The 23,641-nt window shown below is 35.7% G+C and overlaps 1 protein-coding gene across 2 annotated transcripts in view; it reads left to right on the plus strand.

Moving 5' to 3' along the window:
- The window catches only part of MCC (MCC regulator of WNT signaling pathway), a 195,864-nt gene that overhangs the window by 117,415 nt on the left and 54,808 nt on the right, over positions 1 to 23,641 (plus strand). For both annotated transcript variants that reach the window (XM_083351476.1, XM_083351477.1), the window contains 3 exons: positions 4,517 to 4,630; positions 10,441 to 10,583; positions 17,630 to 17,772. In XM_083351476.1, coding sequence (XP_083207602.1) covers positions 4,517 to 4,630; positions 10,441 to 10,583; positions 17,630 to 17,772 — 400 coding nt within the window. The remainder of the gene's footprint in view (positions 1 to 4,516; positions 4,631 to 10,440; positions 10,584 to 17,629; positions 17,773 to 23,641) is intronic.

Below are 23,641 nucleotides of genomic sequence, written 5' to 3' on the forward strand. Positions count from 1 at the left end.
GAAGACAAAACCTCTGCTCCCAGTGACCGATCCAGATTGGATCCTGAGCTATGGGCAATGTTTGAGGTGTGGAAGATCACAGCTCTTGATGTTCCAAGTTGCCACAAGAGGTCATCTGAGGATCTGACAATATCATTCAAAAGGACAAGACCAAAACAATTTAGATTCTTTTGGCTGTGTTTCTCCCTTCTCTCTTCCTCCTATGCTAATGGTAAGAATCGAAAGAGAAACCACTCTTATTACCATCATAAAGTTAAGCCCACTCCAACCCCACACTGCCATCATATAGCAATTTAGACTGGATTTGAAAGGGTTTCAAAGAGATGTGAGATGTTCAGATATAATTTTACTTCTGCATCTACTATAGGCTAGGCATCTTTTTAATTTAGCTGTTGCTCTCTTTCCAATTCTGTGGTTTAGAACCTTAAGGAAAATCTCTAGTTTCATCTACAATGAAACTTGCTCCAGGCACCGGTAAGTTCTATGGACACAGCATTTCTCCTGCTTCCACATTGAGCAGGTGCAGGCCTCTTAGCTCTCTGTAGGGCACAACATGCTTTAAAAATAAACAACAAAGAATTTTTAATCAGAGCTTTGTTTGATTCTCTCAGTTTTTCTTTGCATTTGTGATGTTCATGAAGTCATGAATCATTCCAATTCAGTATACAAAAAATTATTTTGTTGAGAAAAGATTTGTATAGTCTCCATTGGCCTAGTCCAGGGGTAGGCAACCTCGGCTCTTTTATGACTCATGGACTTCAACTCCCAGAATTCCTGAGTCAGCTGACTCAGGAATTCTGGGAGTTGAAGTCCATGAGTCATAAAAGAGCCGAGGTTGCCTACCCCTGGCCTAGTCTTTCTCTGCCAAATGTATTGTGACTTCAATGCCCTTCATCTCAGATGTCATGATGGTTGTCACTGAAGGGTTATAGTCAAGACATCTGGAAAACTGCTTATGAGAAGGATTTGTTAAGCATATTATATTTATTTCTTTTTAGTTTATGTGTTTATTGCTAAATATTTAAAATACAAAAATAGTAGCAAAAAAGCAAAATAACACAAAAAGGCTGCCAACTTTGAATTTAAAAAATGTAATTGAAAAAGGTGAAAAATACATTACTTTTTAATGATATATTCTCTGCTTCCTGATCATTTGTATCCCAAACCAAAAGCCACAGTTTATATATTTAAACTTTGTGCTAGAAATTATTACTAGTTTCTAATTTGACTCCTAAAAACCATATTCCTGTTATCTAAATCTCTCTTGCTGTGAGGTACAAAAGTTATTTCTTGAGGATTTAGATCTTCTGTGTGTGATATTGCTATATATGACTGGGAGAAGGGAGCTGCCTAGGAACCATTAAATTGATCAAGTGAAAGATTGCAAAGCCCTATTCAACAGCTTGCTGAGTCTTCTATCCAATGAACAAAAAAAGCAATACAAAGTTTTATGTACATTGAAGTTGCAAATTTTCAGACTTTTTATATTAAAGACTATAGCTACATTAGTACATATTTTTTTAAAAAAAATTACACTTCTTTAATGACATCAGGAAAATAAGCTATTAATCCAGTGGTGACTGCTTCATCTTATTTTACAGATGTTTTAGCTATGATTGTTAAAATTACTTTGCTATAGTTTAAGCAACAAAGTTTTAAAGATGGACTAGACAATCCATGATACATTGGATCATTTTTTAAAGAATATTTCCTCACCTAAACAGAATTACAACAGGTGGGCAAAAATCCGTGGGAGTGGGACAACTTCCAAATTCTTATTGGCTTTCCCATTGAGTTTCTTGTGGGAAGCTGGCAGTAAGTGGTGGAAATCTTCCATCCTTCCTTCCTTCCTTCCTTCCTTCCTTCCTTCCTTCCTTCCTTCCTTCCTTCCTTCCTTCCTTCCACCTCCTTTCCTTCCTTCCTTTCCCAGCTTGGATATTTAAAATATGTGCAGGGTTTGGTTTAGTAATAATGTTAACATTTGTGCAGTCATTACTTAAGTTTTCATTTTCACGTGCTTTTTTAAAAATTTATTTATTTTAAAAATTTGTCTATTTTTTGTTTCTTAGATGGTTTGAGGAATATCTGTATGCCAGAATTCATTTTTGTCATTTCTTCCTCTTTTCCATGTATAAGCTCATCTTTATGCACAGGATCCAGTAATTAAAAAAGATTAAAAAGATAGTATAAGATAAAAATAGAAATTTACCAATAGACCCTGATCGCTAGGTGCTTTCCACTTCGCCATTTTGGTTCCCTCCAGTTTATTCAAGGTGTATATATAAGTCTATCTCTCTGCTGTCAGTTTACTGTGTAAAGAATAAATGTTGGAACTAGCATAAATCTTCAATATCTATTTTGTACCAATTCTTGGCACAAAAGTATTCAATTTTAGGAAAGGGTAAAAATAGTTCATTTTTCCCCAGTAAAGAAATAAAAGGGGTTTCTTTTCCTTAAAGCATTGTGACACTTGCTCTTATGTTAGTAAGTTATATTCCAATTCCAGGTAATTAAGTTGTGTTTAGTTCTGAGAAGAGGTACACTATTAAAGTATTTGTTTTTCTCAGACTCCTTATGAAAACATCACATTTCTAATAATCATATTGAAAATGTGGGGGGAGGGTAGGTGGGAGGATATGCCTTCAGATCAGTTTTTGACTTTTGGAGCTGCCCTGGACAGGTTCCTGCAGTTGTCTGGACAAGATTTTTCTGAAGTCGTTTGCCATTGCCTCTCCATCCTAGGGTTTAGAGAATGTGACTGGCTCAAGGTCACCCAGATGGTTTTATGGCTAAGGCAAAATTAGAACTCACAGTCTCCCAGTTTCTAGCAGGGTGCCTTAACCACTAAGCCAAACTGGCTGTTTTTGAATATGGATGTTCATTAAATTCCTTAGTTAATGTATTATGGAGAAAGACAGCCATTTTGTAATGAAATTGTTTTGTTCGTTTTATACTGAATAATAATAATTAAGCTGAGCTGCTGTGGATATATTAAGATTCAGTGTTTCATCAGAATTGTTTCTTAATGGGCAAATCCTCTCCTTGGATATAACCTGCCCAAAATAATCTGGAAATCAATTAACTTCCAAATCATATTAAATAAATAAATAATGAAATAACCATTTTTAAAAGAGCATAATAAGAAAATAATAATAAGGATTTGTAAATGCTAGTTCAGTGACAGTTCACCTGCCTTGCCATTTTAACTAATTCTCGAACTTATAATTTGAGTATTTAAGGAGCTGGTATCAACTGGATTTCATATTCTTTTCCATTTGGATTGTTTTGTTTTAACTTTGAGATTGGGACTGAACTAATCTTGATTTATCTTGGCAGATGATTTCTGCTAGACACTATACGAGAGGAGCATATTCCCACTGATTTTACTGGATTTTGTTAGGAAGGTTGTTGAACTGGTAATAGTGGATCAATTTTGCAGCATTTTAGAAAAAGTAGATTTTCTGACTAAGTCCAGGTTTGGAGACTTGTATGGGTATGGTGAACCCTTTCTGGACTAAACATTTCAGTGGCTTTTGATGGCATCAATCATGGTATCCTGTTGGACTGTCTGCAGAGGTTGAAGATAACAGACAATGGTCTATAATGGTCCAGCTCCTTTCTTCAGTGGTTAGTTCCAATTTTCACATTGAGGAAGTAATGATTGGCTAAATGGCCCCTGAATGGGTGTTACTGCTTGAGGTCATTCAATGGGGTGCAGTATCATGAGTATGTTGATGATACCCAATTGTACATCACTGTTGTTGATGTTCTTTTCTGGTGCCTGAAAGCCACCTGGGCCTGGCTGGAAAAAAACAGCTGAAGGTGAGGCCTAGTAAATCTGAGCTGTTGTGGATGTAATGGGGTTCTCTGTTACATCACTTATTCCTAGATGGACAAATACTCTCATGTTTGTTCCAGTTGATTTCTGAGTACAGTTTAAGGTATTGGTTTTAACCTTTCAAGCTCTTTAAGATTTGCTGCCTAGGTGCAATACAGTCTACTCCAGCCATTACCGGTCCCATCATTAGATTAAGCAGAGAGAAATATTATTGATCCCACATTTTTGGGAGGTCCAGGAGGCTAAAGTTAGAAGTGCTATCTTTCTGTAGTGGAGCCAATTCTGTGGATTGGCCTCCTAGTTTTAATTAGGCTACCCTGCTCATTGATGTTATAGAAGCTTTTATGTTGCTTTAACCTTCTTATCACTGTTGTGATGTGAATGTTTTACTTGCTTTTTGTAATCAATGTCAGCTTTAAAAAGTCCCTAAATTGTGGCAGAGTAGAACTTTGGTTAATAAATGAATTATAAATTTTAAAAAATAAAATGTATTAAATATTAATGCTGGAGGTATACAAAGTAGAACTTTGAATAATGTGAAATTGTTGTTCTATTTATCCATTTGAAATTCCAAAGTATGAAATTTTATACATGAATTATACCACTTGCATTGTCTCAACTAGGACATGTTTTATTGATTGTATTTAACTTTAGCTCTATTTTGTTTATATGTTACAGTTCCACTTAGCAGCATTGGCATCTTTGAAAGGCGACATCGTTGATCTTAATAAGCGCTTACAGCAAACAGAACGAGAGAGAGATTTGTTGGAAAAGAAATTGGCAAAAGCCCAGGTTAGTCATTATTCAACTTACTAAAATGGCCTTTGCTCAATATCTCAAGCATTTAAACCAATCAAAAGAATTGTTGTTACATCAAAAGCATCAAATGTGACTTTTCACAGATTAACATATCAAAGTCTACCAAAGTAGTTTTTTTATACTAAGGGCATTGGGGAACAAAATTGTGTAAAACAAAGTTACTTTAGTAATACATAATCAAGTTATTGCCCTATTCAAAGAGTTTGTACAGTTTATGAAAAACAAAATTCCTGCAAATATGATCAGTAATTTTCCTACCAATGGAAGTGGTGCATTCAGTCCAAAATGGCATGTATATTTATTGCGCTTCTCACCAATTGAAGCAAAATTCCTGTTTGTAGAGAAATTAATTGATTTATAAGCACTTGAAAACAGTTATCAGGACTTAGCATGGATTTCTCGAGAAATCCAGAAGTCTTCTGCAGTGTCTTGCTAGACTACCTTAATACATTTCTGGTATTAAGCTTTCTTAATAGACTGTGGCAATATACAAATATACTATACCTTTATTTTAGCAAAACATTTGATAAAAGGACAGATAATATTTGATTAGCACAATGGATAAGGCTGGACAAGATGATATGGCAGGTTGATACCTACAGCAACAGTCTCAAAATTGCACTTGAAGAATATTCACTAATGACATTTCATCATATTGGAGTGATATTGGGTGTGATGCCACAAGACTGGATCCTGAGTCTTAGACTCTTAAAATAGTTTTGTAATGACTTAGATGAATAGTAGAAGGAAACAAATTTAAGGTGATACAAAGTAGAGTAGGATAGTTAATACCAAAGAAGACAGAAGTAAAATTCAAAACAATTGTGAGAGATTAGAGGAATGGGCTGAAAGGTAACATAATGAATTCAGTAAAGATAAATACAAAATTCTTCACTTAGGAAATTAAATGAAGCACACAAGTAAAGGATGGGGATACCTGGCTTGGTAATAACAGTTGTGAAAAAAGGTAAGTAGCAATGTGATGCATTGTAAAAAAAAAGGCAAATGCAAAATTAGGCTATATTGATAAGAGTATAGAATAATTATTTTCTGTTATAGATTTGGGATGGTACAAAATACTCAGGAAATATTTAGACTGGTTGTTAGTAAATGCTATAATGCTATAAAGATGTGAAGAAAACAAATTTAACTTTCAGTTTCTTTTTGGAATGGTTCAACCACTACCTATTTATCTCTGAATTGATAATGCCAGGGGCAAACAATCAGGTCCATACATAAAAGTTCCAGTTTACTGCTTTCTGGCTCATGCCTATACACAGGAATCTTCTCAAACTAACAATTTGCCCCTGGGTAAAACTAGGTAGGGTTTAACAGCAATGGGGAGGGGGGGTTGACTCTTTTGATTACATAAAGACTCTGAACTAATTCTCTGCTTGACTCCTCCTTCTGGATCTGGCAATCTGTCTTCTACAGGTTCAGCTTTGACTGCTTTCCCAGACTACGTTAAAAAAGCTAAACTTGACTAGAATACTTTGTCACCTTGTTAATTTGAGAAATTAAATTTGGCTCCACCTCTTTTATATCTTTCCTTGTTTTCTCATCACTGTATATTTGGGGCTAGCTTGCCATTTTAAATTATTTTTGTCCATGAACCTTTCAAGGTTTCCTCTTTTTTCCCTCTAACTTTTTTTATATCTTGTAAATGGTTTTTATGTCACTGACACTTGATTTAGAGGGATCTTGGTTTCCTCTATTCCTTAGCACTAAAACCTGAACTGCCGACTTTGACTAGGTTTCTCTCTTGCCATCTGTGGGAATGATTTATTGTCCTCCAGCTGAAACTTCTGACTGTTGTTAGTTGGAATTTTATGTTGCAATTTCAATTGAGTTTCTTTTCTTCCAGTGACAGTATATCTGCTGCTGGTGGCCATAGTCTGTTAGTCTAGCAAACTGCAATTGTAATGTCCTGGAGTTGGCTCTTCTGGACTTGACAAACTTGCTCACAAAATTAAAGAACCATTTCTTTTTCATGAGCTTTATTCTCTACCAATCAGTTTATTGGCCAAAATCTACATGAAATGTTATGGACAAAGCTTGACTGCTGGGTTGAGTAATCCACTGTACACTGCAACTTTTTCCTACTTAAGTACATACTTAATACTCCTTCCTGTTTGTATTTTCGCCATAACAACATTCTGGTAAGGTGAATTGGGCTGAGAGAAAGTGACTGGCCCAAAGTCACCCAGATAGCTTTCATACCTAAGGTGGGACTAGAACACAACAATCTCCTGGTTTCTAACCTAGGGCTTTGTTTCAAATTACGGTATTGAAAACTATCTGCTAACAATAATAGCAGGAACATCAAAAAAGAAATCCTTATTCAGTTGGACAGGAGTTAATGCATAAACCAGAACTGTGTATTCTTTGATTAGTATTAATGTACTTTAATAACCATAAATTATTACATTCATGACATTTCCATTGTAGTTTGTTAGTCTGTCTTGAATTTTCTCAGTAGTTTCCTAATGTGCAATATACCTAGAACAAGGCATGATAATATTGATTATCTCACTCCTTTCAATATGAAATCTCGGATTTTTTTAATATGAGGAAACTACAGTATCAAGCAGGCAAGTGTATAGTAAGATCATCACATCACCAGATAATTATTCTTTGGAGATCACATGCTAACTATAATTACTAATTCTAAGGTGGATTATAATATACCTACGTTGGGAGCAGTTTTGTTTTGAGACTGAAGGAAAGTTTTCAAATCAGTTTTTAATCCGGAAGGAAGAGCACTAGAGGCATATTCTGTCGCCTTTTCTTTTCAGTGCCTATACTGAAAAATATTTGATGAACTAAGAACTTCACCATGATTGGTGAAGTAAATAACTTATAATTTAAGATATACAGATGGTACTATGCTCCTGATGGAACTGGAAGAAGAACTAAAGAGCCTGAGAATAGTAAAAAGTGTAGGTTACATTTTAATACAAAAAGTGAAGATGCAAAATAAAAACAAAAATCAATTACACCTTTCTTTAGCAAGGCAACATTTTGTTGATTTTGAAAATTTAAACTTAGAAGATGAGGGGGGGAAACTGGTGATATAAAGAAGCAAATAAAAATTGCCTGGAGTGCTGTTTTAGAATTTAAAAATATTCTAATCTCAAGGAAAATAGATTTAAAATGAAGAATTGGCATGATCAGATGCTGTATTTGGTCCATTCTCCTTTATAATTGTGAAACATGAAGAATATCCAAGGAGACTAAGAACAGTCTAAAAGCCTTTGAAATAGGGTTTTAAATAGAATTTTGAGAATCTTGTGGAGTAACAAAAGATCAAATCTTGGAAGTCCTAGAGATGGCAGAGGGGGAAAAAAAGGTTCGTAATGACCATCAATTAAATATTTGGATCATTGATGCATCTCTATATAATGTACTTGGTTAGAAGGAACAATAGAAGAAAAAAGAAGCAATATATGACAAAGCAGCATCTACAATAACCATGTAACTGGATTTGTCTAAATTATGAAGAATTGCAAGAGTAGCATAGAGGGGATTTGGTCATCAACATCTTGGAAGGAGAAGACACCCAAACTATATTAAACATACTAATACACAGACACTCTTCTATAAAAACAGATTATTAATTAAAGAAAAATATTTTATAATCTTCAGTATACTAGTATTATGCAATTCAATATTTGTGGCTGTGAATATTTTAATATACAAGATAACTAATACCAGTTTTCTGAATTCTGATGATTTCCAAGTATTAAAAATAATTGTTCAGTTAATTAAAATGTTATATTGCAAAATTTGTGTCTGAAATATTTGCTGCTGTGATAAAACAGAGAAACTAGCATGAAGTAACTTCCTTAAATGATTTCGGTTGACAGTTCCATAAAAAACATGAATAATTTTCCAGCGAAGCTAATGGGGTAGTTACAGTATGTCATGGATTGCACAGTTATGCATAAAAATAATAATAATAATAACAACAACAGTAACAGCAACAACAACTTTATTGTCCCTTTGAACGTACACCTATCGGCATACATCAAAAAGAAATTTTGCATACAGCTCTCAAAGGGACACCACCTCCTATATACACTCCTTGCTTGTGGCCAGCTCAAGTTTCAGATCATCCATTTTAATCTCTAGGGAGTGAACGATGGCAAACAGGGCAGATGGAAATGGAGCTCTATGTTGATTAGCTCTCAAATTAGCTTGTATTCCTGCACGACAACCTCCTTTCCTTTTTCTGATCCTGACTCTTCCACCTTTTTCTTAAAAAGTCCTTGCTTCTTTTTGTCCCTGGAGCATGCTGCACGACTAAATTTCTGGTCTAGTTTTCAGGCAGTGGCTCTTTTACTGTAAAATAATGGAATATGTATTTTGCATCCAGTTAAACCCAGCAGATATGTGAACTTATCCCCATATCAGGATTATTAATCATTCTCATCCACCCACTATCATTCAAGCATTACCCTAGCTACTCTAAAGAGGAAACATTTTTGCATCCCGTTTTGCTCCTACTTTCTGCTTTGATCCTACTCTAAATGACCTAAATGGAAAGCTAGCCTCCCCTTTATTTCAAACATGACACACCTTGTAAATTATCATGATATATTGAGTAATGTAATGATCCTGTCTTCATATGGAACTTTCATTACTTAAAATTTAAATTTAGTCTCATAGCTGAGTCTACAGCGATACGGTCTTTCATCACAATGAAGCTACAGTATGTTATTATAAAGTTTTATTTAATTAATTAATTAGTTAAATTTTAATTAATTTTAATTAAATCTAAAATGAGACCATCCATTAAATTATTGTATCAATATCCTAAAACTAATAGGGTTTTCATTCTGATTTCTGTGATTCATATATATTTTTGCATAAGTTGCCATCAGGAATGTTCCAGATCAATGTTTTTGGTAGGACTCTTCCTCTTCTTTAATATTAGGTTTGGGACTAGTACATAGCCAAAAATAATTTCAATGTGATCCATCTCACCAGACGGGACACTTCTTTAGAAAACACACTGAGCAGATTAGCCTCTTTTCTTTGTAGTAGGAATGACATCCAGATGTCATAGCCACCTTTTTTTTACAGATCCAAACCATCCAGAAGTCAACCTTTTTACTATTTACTGGGACAGGAAATACATATGATATTACAGCAGGATGTAGACTAAAGAATGTAGACTAAAGAGTAAAGAATGTGTGATTCAAAAGTTCTTTAAATTATAGTTTAAGGTTGATAGTTTCAGTTACCGACTATAAATTATATTGTAGTGATGAGAATACATTGTGCTGTGCTGTGACTGTGCATAATGGATTAACTTCGTTTTATTTAGTATATTTATATGGGAACCCAACTCAAACTATATCATTCTGGGTGATGTACAATAAAAAATACAAAATAAAAATACCAAAGATACCATTATAAAGCAAACTAAAAGAAGTAAATGGCAATCAGACATATAATATACTATATTTCATCAGTTAGGAATTTCTTCATTTTGACCCAAGAGCCTGGGGACAGAGCAAGGTTATCTTCCTAAACTTCATTGGGTGCTTTTTTATTTTTACAAAGACAAATAATTTCATCAAAGAATATTTACACAAAAAGGAGTATTGTTATGGCTTATATTAAACCTTGAAGGAAATTTTTCATTAACCAGTCTAACTAATCTAAACCTGTTACAAGTTTTTATATGTTGGGGAAGATGACAGGTTGTAAAATACTATCTTGCATCATGTTCCATATTGCCTCCATATGACCTCTAAATTTCTTTTTACACTATTTAGTGTGAGCAATCTCACCTAATGAGAGAGCATGAAGATGTGCAAGAGCGTACAACGCTTCGTTATGAGGAACGGATCACAGAGCTTCATAGCATTATTGCAGAGCTAAATAAGAAAATAGATCGACTGCAAGGAACTACTATAAGGTACAATGACAAATGTATTTATTAACAAGCATGTGAACATACTTTTTGCGTTTCATGAAAACAATTTCTATATATACATTCTTTTAGACCTTAGATTAGTGACTGAATTCTGTGTTTTGCTTCCCCTATTCATATTCTGGACATTTCATAAACTCTCTTGCCACTCTTTCCAAGTCCTTAGCATTTAACACCTATCCAAATAACACAGAATTAAAAGTTCATTTTTAAAAACCCTTAAGTTTAACTATTTATAATAGGAATGAGCAACCTGAGGCCTTGACAGTCTGTCAACAATCTTCTGGTCACTGGAGAAGATTATATTATTGATAAGAGGAGCAGAACAAGTTTTATTTGCAATAACCAGGGAGATTGAGAAGCTGTAACACTCATTTCAGTAATTTCCAGGCCAATGCTGGGAAAGAAGTTGCATGAGGGTTCGTAGATAAAACTCTGCTCCATTATAGATCAGGAGCCCTGTAATGATAAAGAAAAAGGTATTTTAGTAGATTGCATTTCCAAAAATCCACCAAAAAGTTGTTGACAAAGTGGCAAGTGCCCTGATTTTGCCAGGGGAACATGATACTGTGCTTTGCTGACCATTTATGCCATTAGATGATTCTTAATACCTTTCTTTAGTTTCTTACATCTTCCAGAGAAGTCTATCCTTGAAACATTAAGGCACCACACACTCTTGACTATGAATGAATATTATTTATGAGTAGTCCATATTAATTCTACCAACTACTCTGATCCACTGGTTTTATACAAGAAAACTATTTAGTGTTACATAGATTTGTTGTCCAACTCACAAGCATTTATCAATAGATGGTAAAACTACATGTACAAAGTATGCAAAATATATGGAGAGTAACATTTTAGTAATGAAGACTTATAGTTTTTATTTAGTATCATCTGTGTATGTAAGACTTTGCAAAGCAAAATAAGATCCATACCAAATTATAACAATAAGTTCTTAATGCACTTCCATTTGTTATTCTTTCTTATTCATTCAGTGGACTTATATGGCTGTCCATCTCATATTCATGACTCTGGGCAGCTAACAAAATAAAAATCCTGATAAAAACTTACACAAAAAATATAAAACCCATAGCACCAGAAAAAAATTGTAAAGCCCCAGTTGAACAGTCAATATAACCAAACTGGGGTCCCATCTCTAGGGCTTCCTGTTTCAAGCACAAAGCCACATCTTCAAGGCCTTATGGCCAGCAGGGAAGAGATCAACCTGGTGCCTGAAGGAATGACATTCCAGAGGGTGGAGTACCAGGATTTCAAAGGTTTTCTTCCTGGACCCTGCTAGTTGCCATTCACTCCTACTGGACTGAATGGCACAGATAGAAATGACTTAATGACTTCAAAAATAAATGTAAGCAGAGTTTTCAATGCAGTGCAATATTATATGTTTCTTCTCTAAGTAGTCTTTCTTTAATGACAGGGCTGATTTGGTTTTTAGTATTGTCAAAAATCTTTCAATTTTTTTCAACAAAGCATACACTATTAAAAATAGAGGCATTGTTCTAAAATTCATTAATGCAAGCAAAGGAGTACTGACAATATTCACCATTTGAAATCATTATTTTCCTACTGAAAAAAAATAGCTAAAAGGGTAAATATCATTGCTGCTTGCTATTTTTTCTTTATTCTGTGATAAAGAGTTGTATGTGTTTGTATAATTCATCAAATAGATGTTAGTTCAAAATGTATGATTTTTATAAGTTTTTGAGGGTGAAGCCTTGTTTCTCATTTAGCTTAATTAAAATAAAATTTCTGACGTCCATTTATTATTTTGTGGATTATATAATAACTTTGGATCAGTTTATCCTTGCCACTTTTGGAAGTATCTGAAATAATGACTTGAAACAAGTAAACTGTATTTGATTAACTTCTTAATTTTAGGAATGCTTATCTAGCAAATATCTGTGTTCAGCTTCTGTTTAGATCTTTACTGGTGTGTGACATATTCTATACACTGTCATTTAGTATTCTGTGAAAGCTTATCTTGATAGCAAATTATTCTATGCTTTGATGCTGTATATTTATTTTAACTATAAATTTGCTATGAGGGAAATTTTTTATTGTTTCTTATTTTTCTTAACCCTAACCCTAATAAAAAAATAAAATTCAATTTCTTTTTTTTCTTTACACTCAAAAAGGATTTTCCTTTGTCCATATTCTAGAATATAAATCTCTTATCTTCACAAAATTGATTTGTTGCACAAGGGAACAAAGTCATCCATTCAGATTACCAAAGGTCAGAAAAAAATGGAGGATTGTTAATCAGTGTTCATATGAGAGAACTAACAGTGAGAAGACGTAACACAAATATTAAAATAAGTTGAATTACAATAACTCTTTTATTCACAGAGGATTTCAAACCATAGATATCAAGGTATTGTGGCAGCACTGATTAAAACAGAATGAAAGTTGGAAAAGAGCCAATTTTTAGATTGTGTGTGAAATCACGATAGAATTACTGTGCACACACCCTGTCAGCAACCCAAATTAATTCCTTAGTGGAGGAATATGTGAGCAGTAAAAGTTTGTGTAATTAGTATAATTTCTTGTGTTTTGTTTAATGAGAAAAGCAAATATATATGATCTGTTCTTAGAAGGATAGGTGATAACTGTTAAAATGGGGTTGTGATCTGATTGAAAGCCAACGATTAGTAACTAGAAAACTAGGTTTTTGTACAGAGCTTTCATCAACTCAATATATTTCAAAATACTTCTGTTATTATGTATACCTAATAATTCTCAAAAATAAATTTAAATAGCATAGCAATTAGCTGTGTCCAGAATGTCATATATATGATATTTCTTTTACACACACACACACACACACACACACACACACACACACACACACACACACACGGAGACGGCATTGGTCGCTCTGGTGAATGATCTCTGGAGGGCCCGGGACAGGGGATATTCCTCTGTCCTAGTCCTATTAGACCTCTCGGCGGCTTTCGATACCATCGACCATGGTATCCTGCTGCGGCGTCTCAGGCGATTAGGAGTGGGAGGCACAGTTCTTCGGTGGTTCTCCTATCTCCTGGGACGTTCGCAGTCAGTGTTGGCAGGAGGGCAGAGGTCGACCCCAAGGTCTCTCGTTTGTGGAGTTCCTCAGGGGTCGGTCCTCTCGCCTCTCCTGTTCAACATCTACATGAAACCGCTGGGTGAGATCATTCGTGGTTTTGGAGTTGGGTATCATCAGTACGCTGATGATACCCAGCTTTTCATTTTGACCCCAAACCACCCCAGTGATGTCCTCGACGTGATGTCCCGTTGCCTGGAGGCAGTTCGGGTCTCGATGGGGAGGAACAGACTTCAGCTCAACCCTGACAAGACTGAGTGGCTGTGCATTCCAGCATCCCGGGATATTCAGAATATTCCACCTCTCTCTATGGGGGGGTGAGCTTTTACCCCCCCGTAGATAGGGCTCGCAACTTGGGAGTCCTCCTAGATTCACAGCTCACTCTGGAAGATCATATAGTAGCTGTGACTAGGGGGGCTTTCGCCCAGGTTCGCCTGGTGCGCCAGTTGCGGCCCTATCTTGACCGGGATGCCCTGTGTACGGTCACTCATGCGCTCGTGACCTCTCATCTGGACTACTGCAATGCTCTCTACATGGGGCTTCCCTTGAAGACCACTCGGAGGCTTCAGCTGGTACAGAATGCAGCCGCAAGAGTTGTCTTGGGAGTTTCCCGGTACTCCCATGTTACACCTTTGCTCCGCGAGCTGCATTGGTTGCCGGTTGTCTTCCGGGTGAGATTCAAGGTTTTGGTAATGGTTTTTAAGGCCCTACATGGCGTGGGTCCGGAGTACCTCGGGGACCACCTGCTGCCGGCGTCAACTTCCCTCCGCCCTGTGCGTTCCCACAGAGAGGGCCTCCTCAGGGTGCCTCCGGTCAGAGAATGTCGGCTGGTGGCCCCCAGGGGGAGGGCCTTTTCTGTGGGCGCTCCGGCTTTATGGAATCAGCTGCCGGTCGAGCTCCGGACGGCACCTGACCTTCGCTCCTTCTGACGCGGTCTGAAGACCCATCTATTTGTACAAGATGGCCTGGCCTGATGGGGATATGTTGGGGATTTTTAATGGGGATTTTTATATTGTATATTGTTACCGACTGTTATAACTGGGCTATTATTTAATTCTTTTTTAATTTTTGTATCTCGTATTTTTTATGTATGCCCTGTTCACCGCCCTGAGTCCTTCGGGAGAAGGGCGGTATACAAATACAATAAAACTAAACTAAACTAAAACATATATATATATATATATATATATATATATATATATATATATATACATATATACACATATACACATATACACATATACACATATACACATATACACATATACACATATACACATATACACATATATATATATATATATATATATATATATATATATATATATATATATATATATATATATATATATATATATATATATATATATATAAGAAAATGAGCAGTTATAATTTCCGTAACATGTTCAACTTGAAATGTTTACACATATGCCATACACTTACTAGCCAAACACAAATAACTTTCAGTCTGGAGTCATACTGTATTTGCTGTAATACAATTATCCATAGCCTAGAGTCTTCCAGTGTGTTGAACTTCACAATTCTCAGTCAGTATGACCAATACATCTAGAACAGGGCCCCCAACCCCCTGTTAGGAACTGGGCCTCAGAAATGGTGGGCAAGAGAGCAAAGCTTCATTGTGCATGCACGGGATCTAGGTTGCACAAAATAACGCCACCATCCTGGTCCATGGAAAAATTGTCTTCCACAAAACCAGTCCCTAGTGCAAGAAAGGTTAGGGTTAGGGATAGAGAACACTAAGACATCAAAAGCTGTGATACCTCAAATAAAAGAGATGGTACAACACATTTTTGAAGAAAGTACTGAATTCATATAAGTATATTTAATTTTATATATATTTAATATATGTGATATCTAGGTGAGATGGGATCACTTATGTAATAAAATATGCAAGAAGAAAAAAATGCACGACATAAAGAGGCGTGTGGGAAACACAATTGTGCAATGAAGTCATACTTAAGTTAACTCAGAAATACTAATATTAACATGAGGCAGATTATTAGCCTGCATGTGTTATAAATAAAGGGAGCATGCTAAACTGAAAAATGTTAGTCAGATTTCTTTCAAAACTAAATTAATTTTGGAAAAAAGTATTCCTTAAATGGATTCTATAAAATGAAAACTAGAGAAGACTGATCAGTCTTTCCTTTAAAATAAGGAAATTGCATGTGTAAGGGATGCTCTCCAGATTGTTGGACTGTGTTCAGCTATAACAAATATGCATTGTTTGTTTTCACAAAGAAAAAGCTAACATTACTTCCTAGTTTGAATTTAACCCAGTTTGGCTAAATAGAATAAATTTGATATTCATTGCATCTTGTGTGTTCAGTTTTAATATGGTGATAAGCTCTTTCACCAGGAAAGAAGTAATTCAAGTTTTGAAATGAATGACTAATTGCAGAGAGTTGACTAAGGAAGCAAACAAATTATCCTTCTAACCAAAAAAGACATGTCTTCAACATCATGGTAATTGTTTTTTTGCTTAAGGCTAATTATTATTGGAGTGTAATGTTCCCAGTAATTAACTATTCATAGAGCATTAACCAATATTTCATTATCATGAATTTTAATTTGTGTGCCAGTTACTGTGCTATTTAGAATTTAGTTCTCTTATTTAATAAATATATAGCTTTGATTTCAACTTTAAACAAACGCCTGGCATGTTTTGAATATTTTTTGGTTCTCCTAATAAACTAATACTTCTCATTTGAATTTAGTTTTGATAATTTGAATAGTTGTGCACTTGCACAAAGAGCAAGTAATAATTTTATGTTTTCCTATTATCATAAACAGCTAGTATTTTTTTAAAAATTCCATTTATATCCCGCCCTTCTCCGAAGACTCAGGGCGGCTTACAAGCTTAGCAGTAGCCTTCATTCTATGTATATGCCTGCTTGTTAGGGCTTTCACACACACCCCAAGCGGCATTATTACAAAGTCAGCTTAATTGCCCCCAACAATCTGGGTCCTCATTTTACCTATCTCGGAAGGATGGAAGGCTGAGTCAACCTTGACTTATTTGAACACAAATAATTGCTCTCCTCTTAAAGGAAAGTCCTCAGCCAATTGAATCTAGGCATTTTTGAAGGCGTCTTTGTGGGCGTCCGGAGTATTCCATTACTGCCTTCAATTGTAGTTGAATAGTTGCACTTAAATATTTTCTTGGGAAGGAGAAAGCCCTTGAACTATATATTTAAATAAAATCTATTTCTATTGGAATGTGTTATTGAAATATTTGTAAATAGTTTGCTGTACAATGTGTCAACACAGTAGGATAAATTTCCTTTTAAGGTATAAAAATAATCACTTCTGCAGTTCTTAAAGTATTAATTTTAGCGTACCTGAAGAAATGTGCTACTGAACGTAATTCCTAGCTATAGCCTTCTGTGAAATAAAGTGACTGATTTTTTCCAACGATATATTTTCTGTTCATTTATATACTGCTAATTAATATTGTGAAATAATGAATTTCTTAAAAGTGAAACACACCCACCCACTAGCAAAGGAATAATGCAAGAAAAATGTGAGAGATCCCTGAGAGTAAATTAGATAGACCTGGGTTGAAAGTGGAATTGTATAAACTATGTATTTCTGCTCATTTGAAAACCTGGAAGTTACAAATGGTAAATGAATAAAATAACAATTTGAAAGCAGAGTTTAAATAACTGAATACTAGTACTGAATGTACTGTATGTAGCTTTATTTTCAATACCTTCTGTGATCGATTGTATGCTTTATGTTCCCTTCATTGACCAGTGTATTAATGTCTTAGATCTTACAAACATCTTAGATATTACTGAATGTAATGTAGAATATCTATAAAAAGCATTTTTGATCATTTGAAATTATTAAACTACATTTGTTCAGTTTCTTTTTATTTATTCTGAATATTTTATGTTTCATTCCTTAGAGAAGAAGATGAATATTCTGAACTGCGATCAGAACTCAGTCAGAGTCAACATGAGGTCAATGATGATTCACATAGCATGGACCAAGATCAGACCTCTGCTTCCCTTCCTGAAAACCAGTCAACTATGGTCACAGCTGACATTGGTATATTGAATATATTTATAGTTGTAAAAGATTAATTTTTAAAATAAAGCTTATAGTGCCATATCTCAAAATAGATTTAAATAACTAGCAAACCTTCCTAATTTTTTAAAATGTGAGGTAAACAGCTGCATTTAATAATTTTTTCTAGCCTCCTTTTTGAAGGAAAAATGACATCAAAAAATGACATTGAAAGTAAAGTAAAAATATCAAACATTTTTTAATAATACAAGTATTCAAAATACACATAAAACATTAATACCCAGAAATAAGTATAGAATATTAATTTCAGCAACAGTTGTAGTGAGAATGTTTGTATTTGAGAATTCAAATGCAGTAAAAAAAAAATCAGAAATAACATAGGAGGTAATCTTTTTTTTAAATGTTTGCAAAGTGCTGAAGTAAAACATTCTCATTTGTCCATTTACTTTTTTAAAATATTCTGATATAATTAATTAAGTTTAAATATAGCATTTTATTCAATAGTACATTAAATTATTAGTTTTTGAAGATTTCTTCTTATGCAATTAACTGTATAAATTCATAAATTGCTAGTACTATTAGATCAGTAACAAAGAAAATGAAAAGCAGTGTTCTTCCAAGACTTGTTGCTTTCTGAAAGCTGTATAATTTTTATACAGATGGCAGGTTTCAGATAACATTTGGCTGAGCTGGGAAGTGTTAGGGACATTTGTTTGTGTCAGAATGACTCTAGTAATCATGATTTTTGTCAAGTTCCAGCAGGTTTTGTGGTTCCATTGCCTGGGCCTGTAGCCAATGTGCTATGTAGAAATAACTTGTGACAGAAAGAGTCAGTATATCAAGTCACATTTTAAAGATTCTGGATTCTGATGTTTAGTTCAGAGAGATAAGATTCTTCTAAACCTACTAATAATTTATTGGTAAGAGTATGTTGTGTAGTGTGTGTGTCTCACATTTTCCTGAATATACATTTGGAAATCTGTGTTTCTTATGGCATATAAATTAGTTCAGCTAAGAAATTGATTAAATTACTGTTGTCCTAGCTATCGCAAAATATTTGAAAAATAAATGTTTGATTGGATCTGTAAAATATATAAAATTGCTAAAAAAATTGACTTAAAAAAGTCAGCATATAAAGGAACATTGAAACATTGCAATTGAAGATATTTTTATTCAAATCTACTCACCATTTTCAGACTATAAAAATGATTTTCCAAATAGATATATATAGTGGGTTTTTTTTGTTTAAAAAAAAAAGGTGCCCGAACTCATGCACAGCTCCGGTTCCAGTCGAAAGCCATTACAGAGCCGGCGGGGGGGGAGAAGAAACCGCTTTAGAGAGTTTCCGATGCACATATCACTCACCTGGAAAAGGTCTGTCTTCTCTCTGCCGCAGTTCTGGCTGCCGCACCAATCTGAGACCAGGGGACGCATCCACAGCCCCCCATGGCCCGATCCAGGCTCTGGAGGCCTGTAAAAGACCTCTGCCACCTGGATCTATGGCCGCTGAGCTATTTTGCAAGGGCCCCCCTGCAGCCCAATCTGGGCTCTGGAGGCCTTTTCCAGATCTCTGGAGCCCAGATCGGACATTGGGGGCCCCACAAAATTGCATCGTGGCCATTGATCCGGGTTCCAGAGCCTTGGAAAAGACCTATGGAGCCCAGATTGGGCTGCAGGGGGCCACAAAATCGCTCTGTGGCCATAGATCTGGGCTCCAGAGGCATTTTCCAGGCCTCTGGAGCCTGGATCCATGACCTTGGAGTGGTCCCCTGCGGCCCAATCCAGGCTCTGGAGGCCTTTTCCAGGTTCGGGCCATGCGGGGTCCCCAAAATCTCTCCGTAGCCATAGATCTGGGCTTCGGAGGCCGGATCGGGTTGATGGGAGGGCGCAAAATCGCTCTGTGGCCATGGATCCGGGCTCTGGAGGCTTGGAAAAGGCCTCCAGAGCCCGGATCAGACTACAGAGGAGCTGCAAAATCATTCCACAGCCATAGATATGGGCTCTGGAGGCTTGGAAAAGGCCTCCAGAGCCTGGATCGGGTCGCAGGGGTGCCGAAAATCGCTCCACGGCCATGGTTCTGGGCTCCAGAGGCTTGGAACAGGCCTCTGGATCCCGGATTGGCTGTGGGAGGGACACAAAATCGCTCTGCAGCCATAGAACCAGGCGGCAGAGGCCTTATCCAGGCCTCCAGAGCCTGGATCAGGCTGCTAGGGGTCCGCAAAATCACTCTGCAGCCATACATGTACTCGCGCTGGCAGCTTAGAAGGAACCGGTTTTTCTGTTCAAAAAAAGGTGCCGGAACACCGTTCCGTGTGTTCTATGACATAAAAAGCCCTGGGTCCATATCCTCTGTACAAAAGTTATTCTGGATAGAAATGTGAATGTGAATATTTAAAGCATTTTAAATGTTTTCTAAAATTACTTAAGTATGTATGTACTTAAGTATGTATGTACTGAAAGTTTTGCTCTTTGTTTTTTAATTCCTATATTATAATAATCTCTGTATTTCTATAATTCTTTCAGAGCAAAATAAAACCAGAAAATAGAGTATAAGGGGGTAACTGTTGATATTTTATTTATTTATTTATTTATTTATTTTAATCCCATTTATATCCCGCCCTTCTCCGAAGACTCAGGGCGGCTTACAAGCTTAGCAGTAGCCTTCATTCTATGTATATGCCTGCTTATTAGGGCTTTCACACACACACCAGTGGCATTATTACAAAATCAGCTTAATTGCCCCCAACAATCTGGGTCCTCATTTTACCTACCTCGGAAGGATGGAAGGCTGAGTCAACCTTGAGCCTGGTGGGATGCGAACCTGCACTAATTGCAGGCAGCTGGTGTTACTTAAGGAGGCATTAGCCCACTGCTCCACCAAGGCTCTATCTATACATATTTTTTATGATGTGCCACCATAAAGCAAAAAAAAAACAACCAGTGGTCCAATTACTGTAAGATCTTAAAGCAAAAGCAAAATTTATGTATGGGTGTCATTTGTTAATATTATGCATAGTTAATACTGGTTGATTAATATACAGCTATATATGACCCACCAAATTTGGAGATGCATATTGAATGGTAAAGTTGCCCAGAGCAGATTTTTAGATATTTTTGTTTTAGATACATAAAGATATTATTTTAGATAATCTTGTTTGGAAAAATTCGCTAGTTTAATTTTGAACAGAAACAAATACTGTATTAGACTGCAGCATGAACCTGGAAAACGTTGTTATTGTTTTAAGAAGCTGCCAGACTGTTTTACATGTGACACCGGTTCCCCTTTGAGTCTAGTATACCTTAATGTTGAGGCTATACCAGTCAGAATAGCAAAAACAGAAAGAAAGTTTTTTTCATCTTGTATTTGTTTTCTACAAAGACAGGTAGTAACTATTAAGTATATTAAGTTAACAAAAATTAGGTTTTGAGAACAGTTTTGTAGTGTTCAGTTGCTCAATGAAGGTCGCCAACAGAGACAAAATATAGCAATATGTACATATTGAGACTGAGGAATCTGAACTACATAAATGAAAAACTATTAATTTACAAGTTTTGAATATTTTACAATATGATCATCTTTTTTATAAATTCATACAGAATAAAAACTTTTAGAAAAAGTCACTAATATTTATCACTACCTAGCAAATAGTTTCCTATACAACTAGGGTTTTCACTCAAGAAGCTTCTCCTGTTTAGTTCTATGAAAGTAAAAATTTAATTTCAGTGTCCGGATTAGGCAATATTCATTTACATTGTCATTCTCTTCCAGACTCAGGTTACTTTTCAGCAGAATTATAGCAACACATTACTTTGATGAAACAAATTGATTTATTTATTTTTTAAAAATGGCTTTTTTACTAAATAATAAATATGGTCAGAGAAACAATGGTATCCCAGCTGAATAGACCAAGATTTTTACATAGCTTGGAATTGATTTTGAATCTACAGCTGCTTAGAATTAACAAATGGCTTGAAAAGCTGTTGTTGTATGCCCAGAATCTTCCAATGCTATAATTAATTTTCCTAGTTCTAATGCTAGTTAGAAATATCAGCCAAATCTAATTTCCCAGGGTGGGTCATTTGTTCATTTAGTCCTTGCTGACAAGTTTAACTCTTCTTAAGAAAAATGCATGGCCTTGGAATTGTCTTACTGCAGCCTCTTAGCCCAATCCCAGTGGTAGAAGTCAGACTCCTTGATTTGGATCTGTAAAAGGACAGACGTTCTGCAAAGGTTCAAATCATTTTTATGGGAGATTTTAGAATAGACCACCTCTTGTCTCTGTTCTACAAGGGGGGGCATTTACATTGCAAGATTCAGTGTTTTACCTTGACCTGAAATGGAAGTTCTGCAATTTTTACAAATGGATCAATCTATTGACATATTAAAGTTGTTAAATTCTGCTGGTTTTGTTATTAGAATTCTTATAGAAAATATTTCTAATGTATTCTTCAATGACACAAAGGTCTGAGTGATGCTATAAATTTGTCTTATATGGTATAGAAAGTTGCCAACATTTAATATTTCTCATTACCTTTTGTCCCTTTTGTATGTTAATTCTTCATTATGTTTTATTAGTTCCTAACTATATTATTGCTTTCATTTTGATTCATGATCATAAATAAAATAAGTGAAAGTACTTTGGATTCTATAAACATTACCCAATAAATTGCAGAAATTTGCAGAACATCAGCAAACAGCCCGTGCCTGCAAAGATAAAGTGAGGGAAGCTAAGGCTCAAAATGAACTAAGGCTTGTGACCAAAGTCAAAAATAACAAAAAAAGCTTCTTTCAACATATAAGAAACAAGAAAAAAGTTAAGGAAATGATTGGTCCATTAGTGGGGGAAAGTGGCAAGAAGGTGACAAGCAACAGGGAGAAAGCAGAACTATTTAACTCGTTTTTTGCATCTGTCTTTACACAAAGGGAAAAAACAGTCCAACCTACCAAAACCAGTGCCATAAAAAACAGAATAGAAACGCAAGTTAAGATAGGCAAGAAAATGGTAAGAAGTGAGCACCTGTCCAGCCTAGACGAGTTCAAATCACCAGGACCAGATGGATTACACCCCAAGGTTCTCAAGGAACTGGCAGACGTGATCTCAGAACCACTGAACTATATTTTTCAAAGATCCTGGTTCACTGGGGAACTACCAGAGGACTGGAAAAGAGCTAATGTAGTTCCCATCTTCAAAAAAGGAAAAAAAATAGATTCAGGAAACTACAGACCTATCAGCCTGTCCTCAATGCCTGGGAAGATTCTGGAAAAGATAAACAACAAATCAGCGAACACCTTGATGCGAACAAAGTTATCACTAAAAGCCAACATGGGTTTGTCAAAAACAGAATCATGCCAGACAAACCTTATTGCATTCTTTGACCAAGTGACAAAACTAGTGGACCAGAGGAATGCTGTAGATACAATTTACTTGGACTTCAGTAAGGCATTTGATAAAGTAGATCACAACCTACTGCTTGGTAAGATAGAAAAATGTTGGTTAGATAGCATCACCACCAGATGGATTCGTAGCTGGCTGACAGGCTGTACTCAGCGTGTAGTCCTCAATGGAACTGTATCTACATGGAAGGAAGTGTGTAGTAGGGTGCCCCAGGGCTCTGTTCTGGACCCAGTGCTCTTCAACATCTTCATCAACAATTTGGATGAGGGGATAGATGGGGAACTCATCAAATTTGCAGATGACACCAAGCTGGCAGGAATAGCCAATACTCCAGAAGATAGGCTTAAGATACAGGAGGATCTGGACAGACTCTAACACTGGGCACTATCTAACAAAATGAAATTCAATTGTGAAAAGAGTAAGGTTCTACATTTAGGCAGGAAAAATCAAATGCACAGGTATAGTATAGGTGGTACCTTGCTCGATAGTAGTAA

Source organism: Vipera ursinii, assembly GCF_947247035.1.
Source record: "Vipera ursinii genome assembly, chromosome: 2".
NCBI lineage: Eukaryota > Metazoa > Chordata > Lepidosauria > Squamata > Viperidae > Vipera > Vipera ursinii.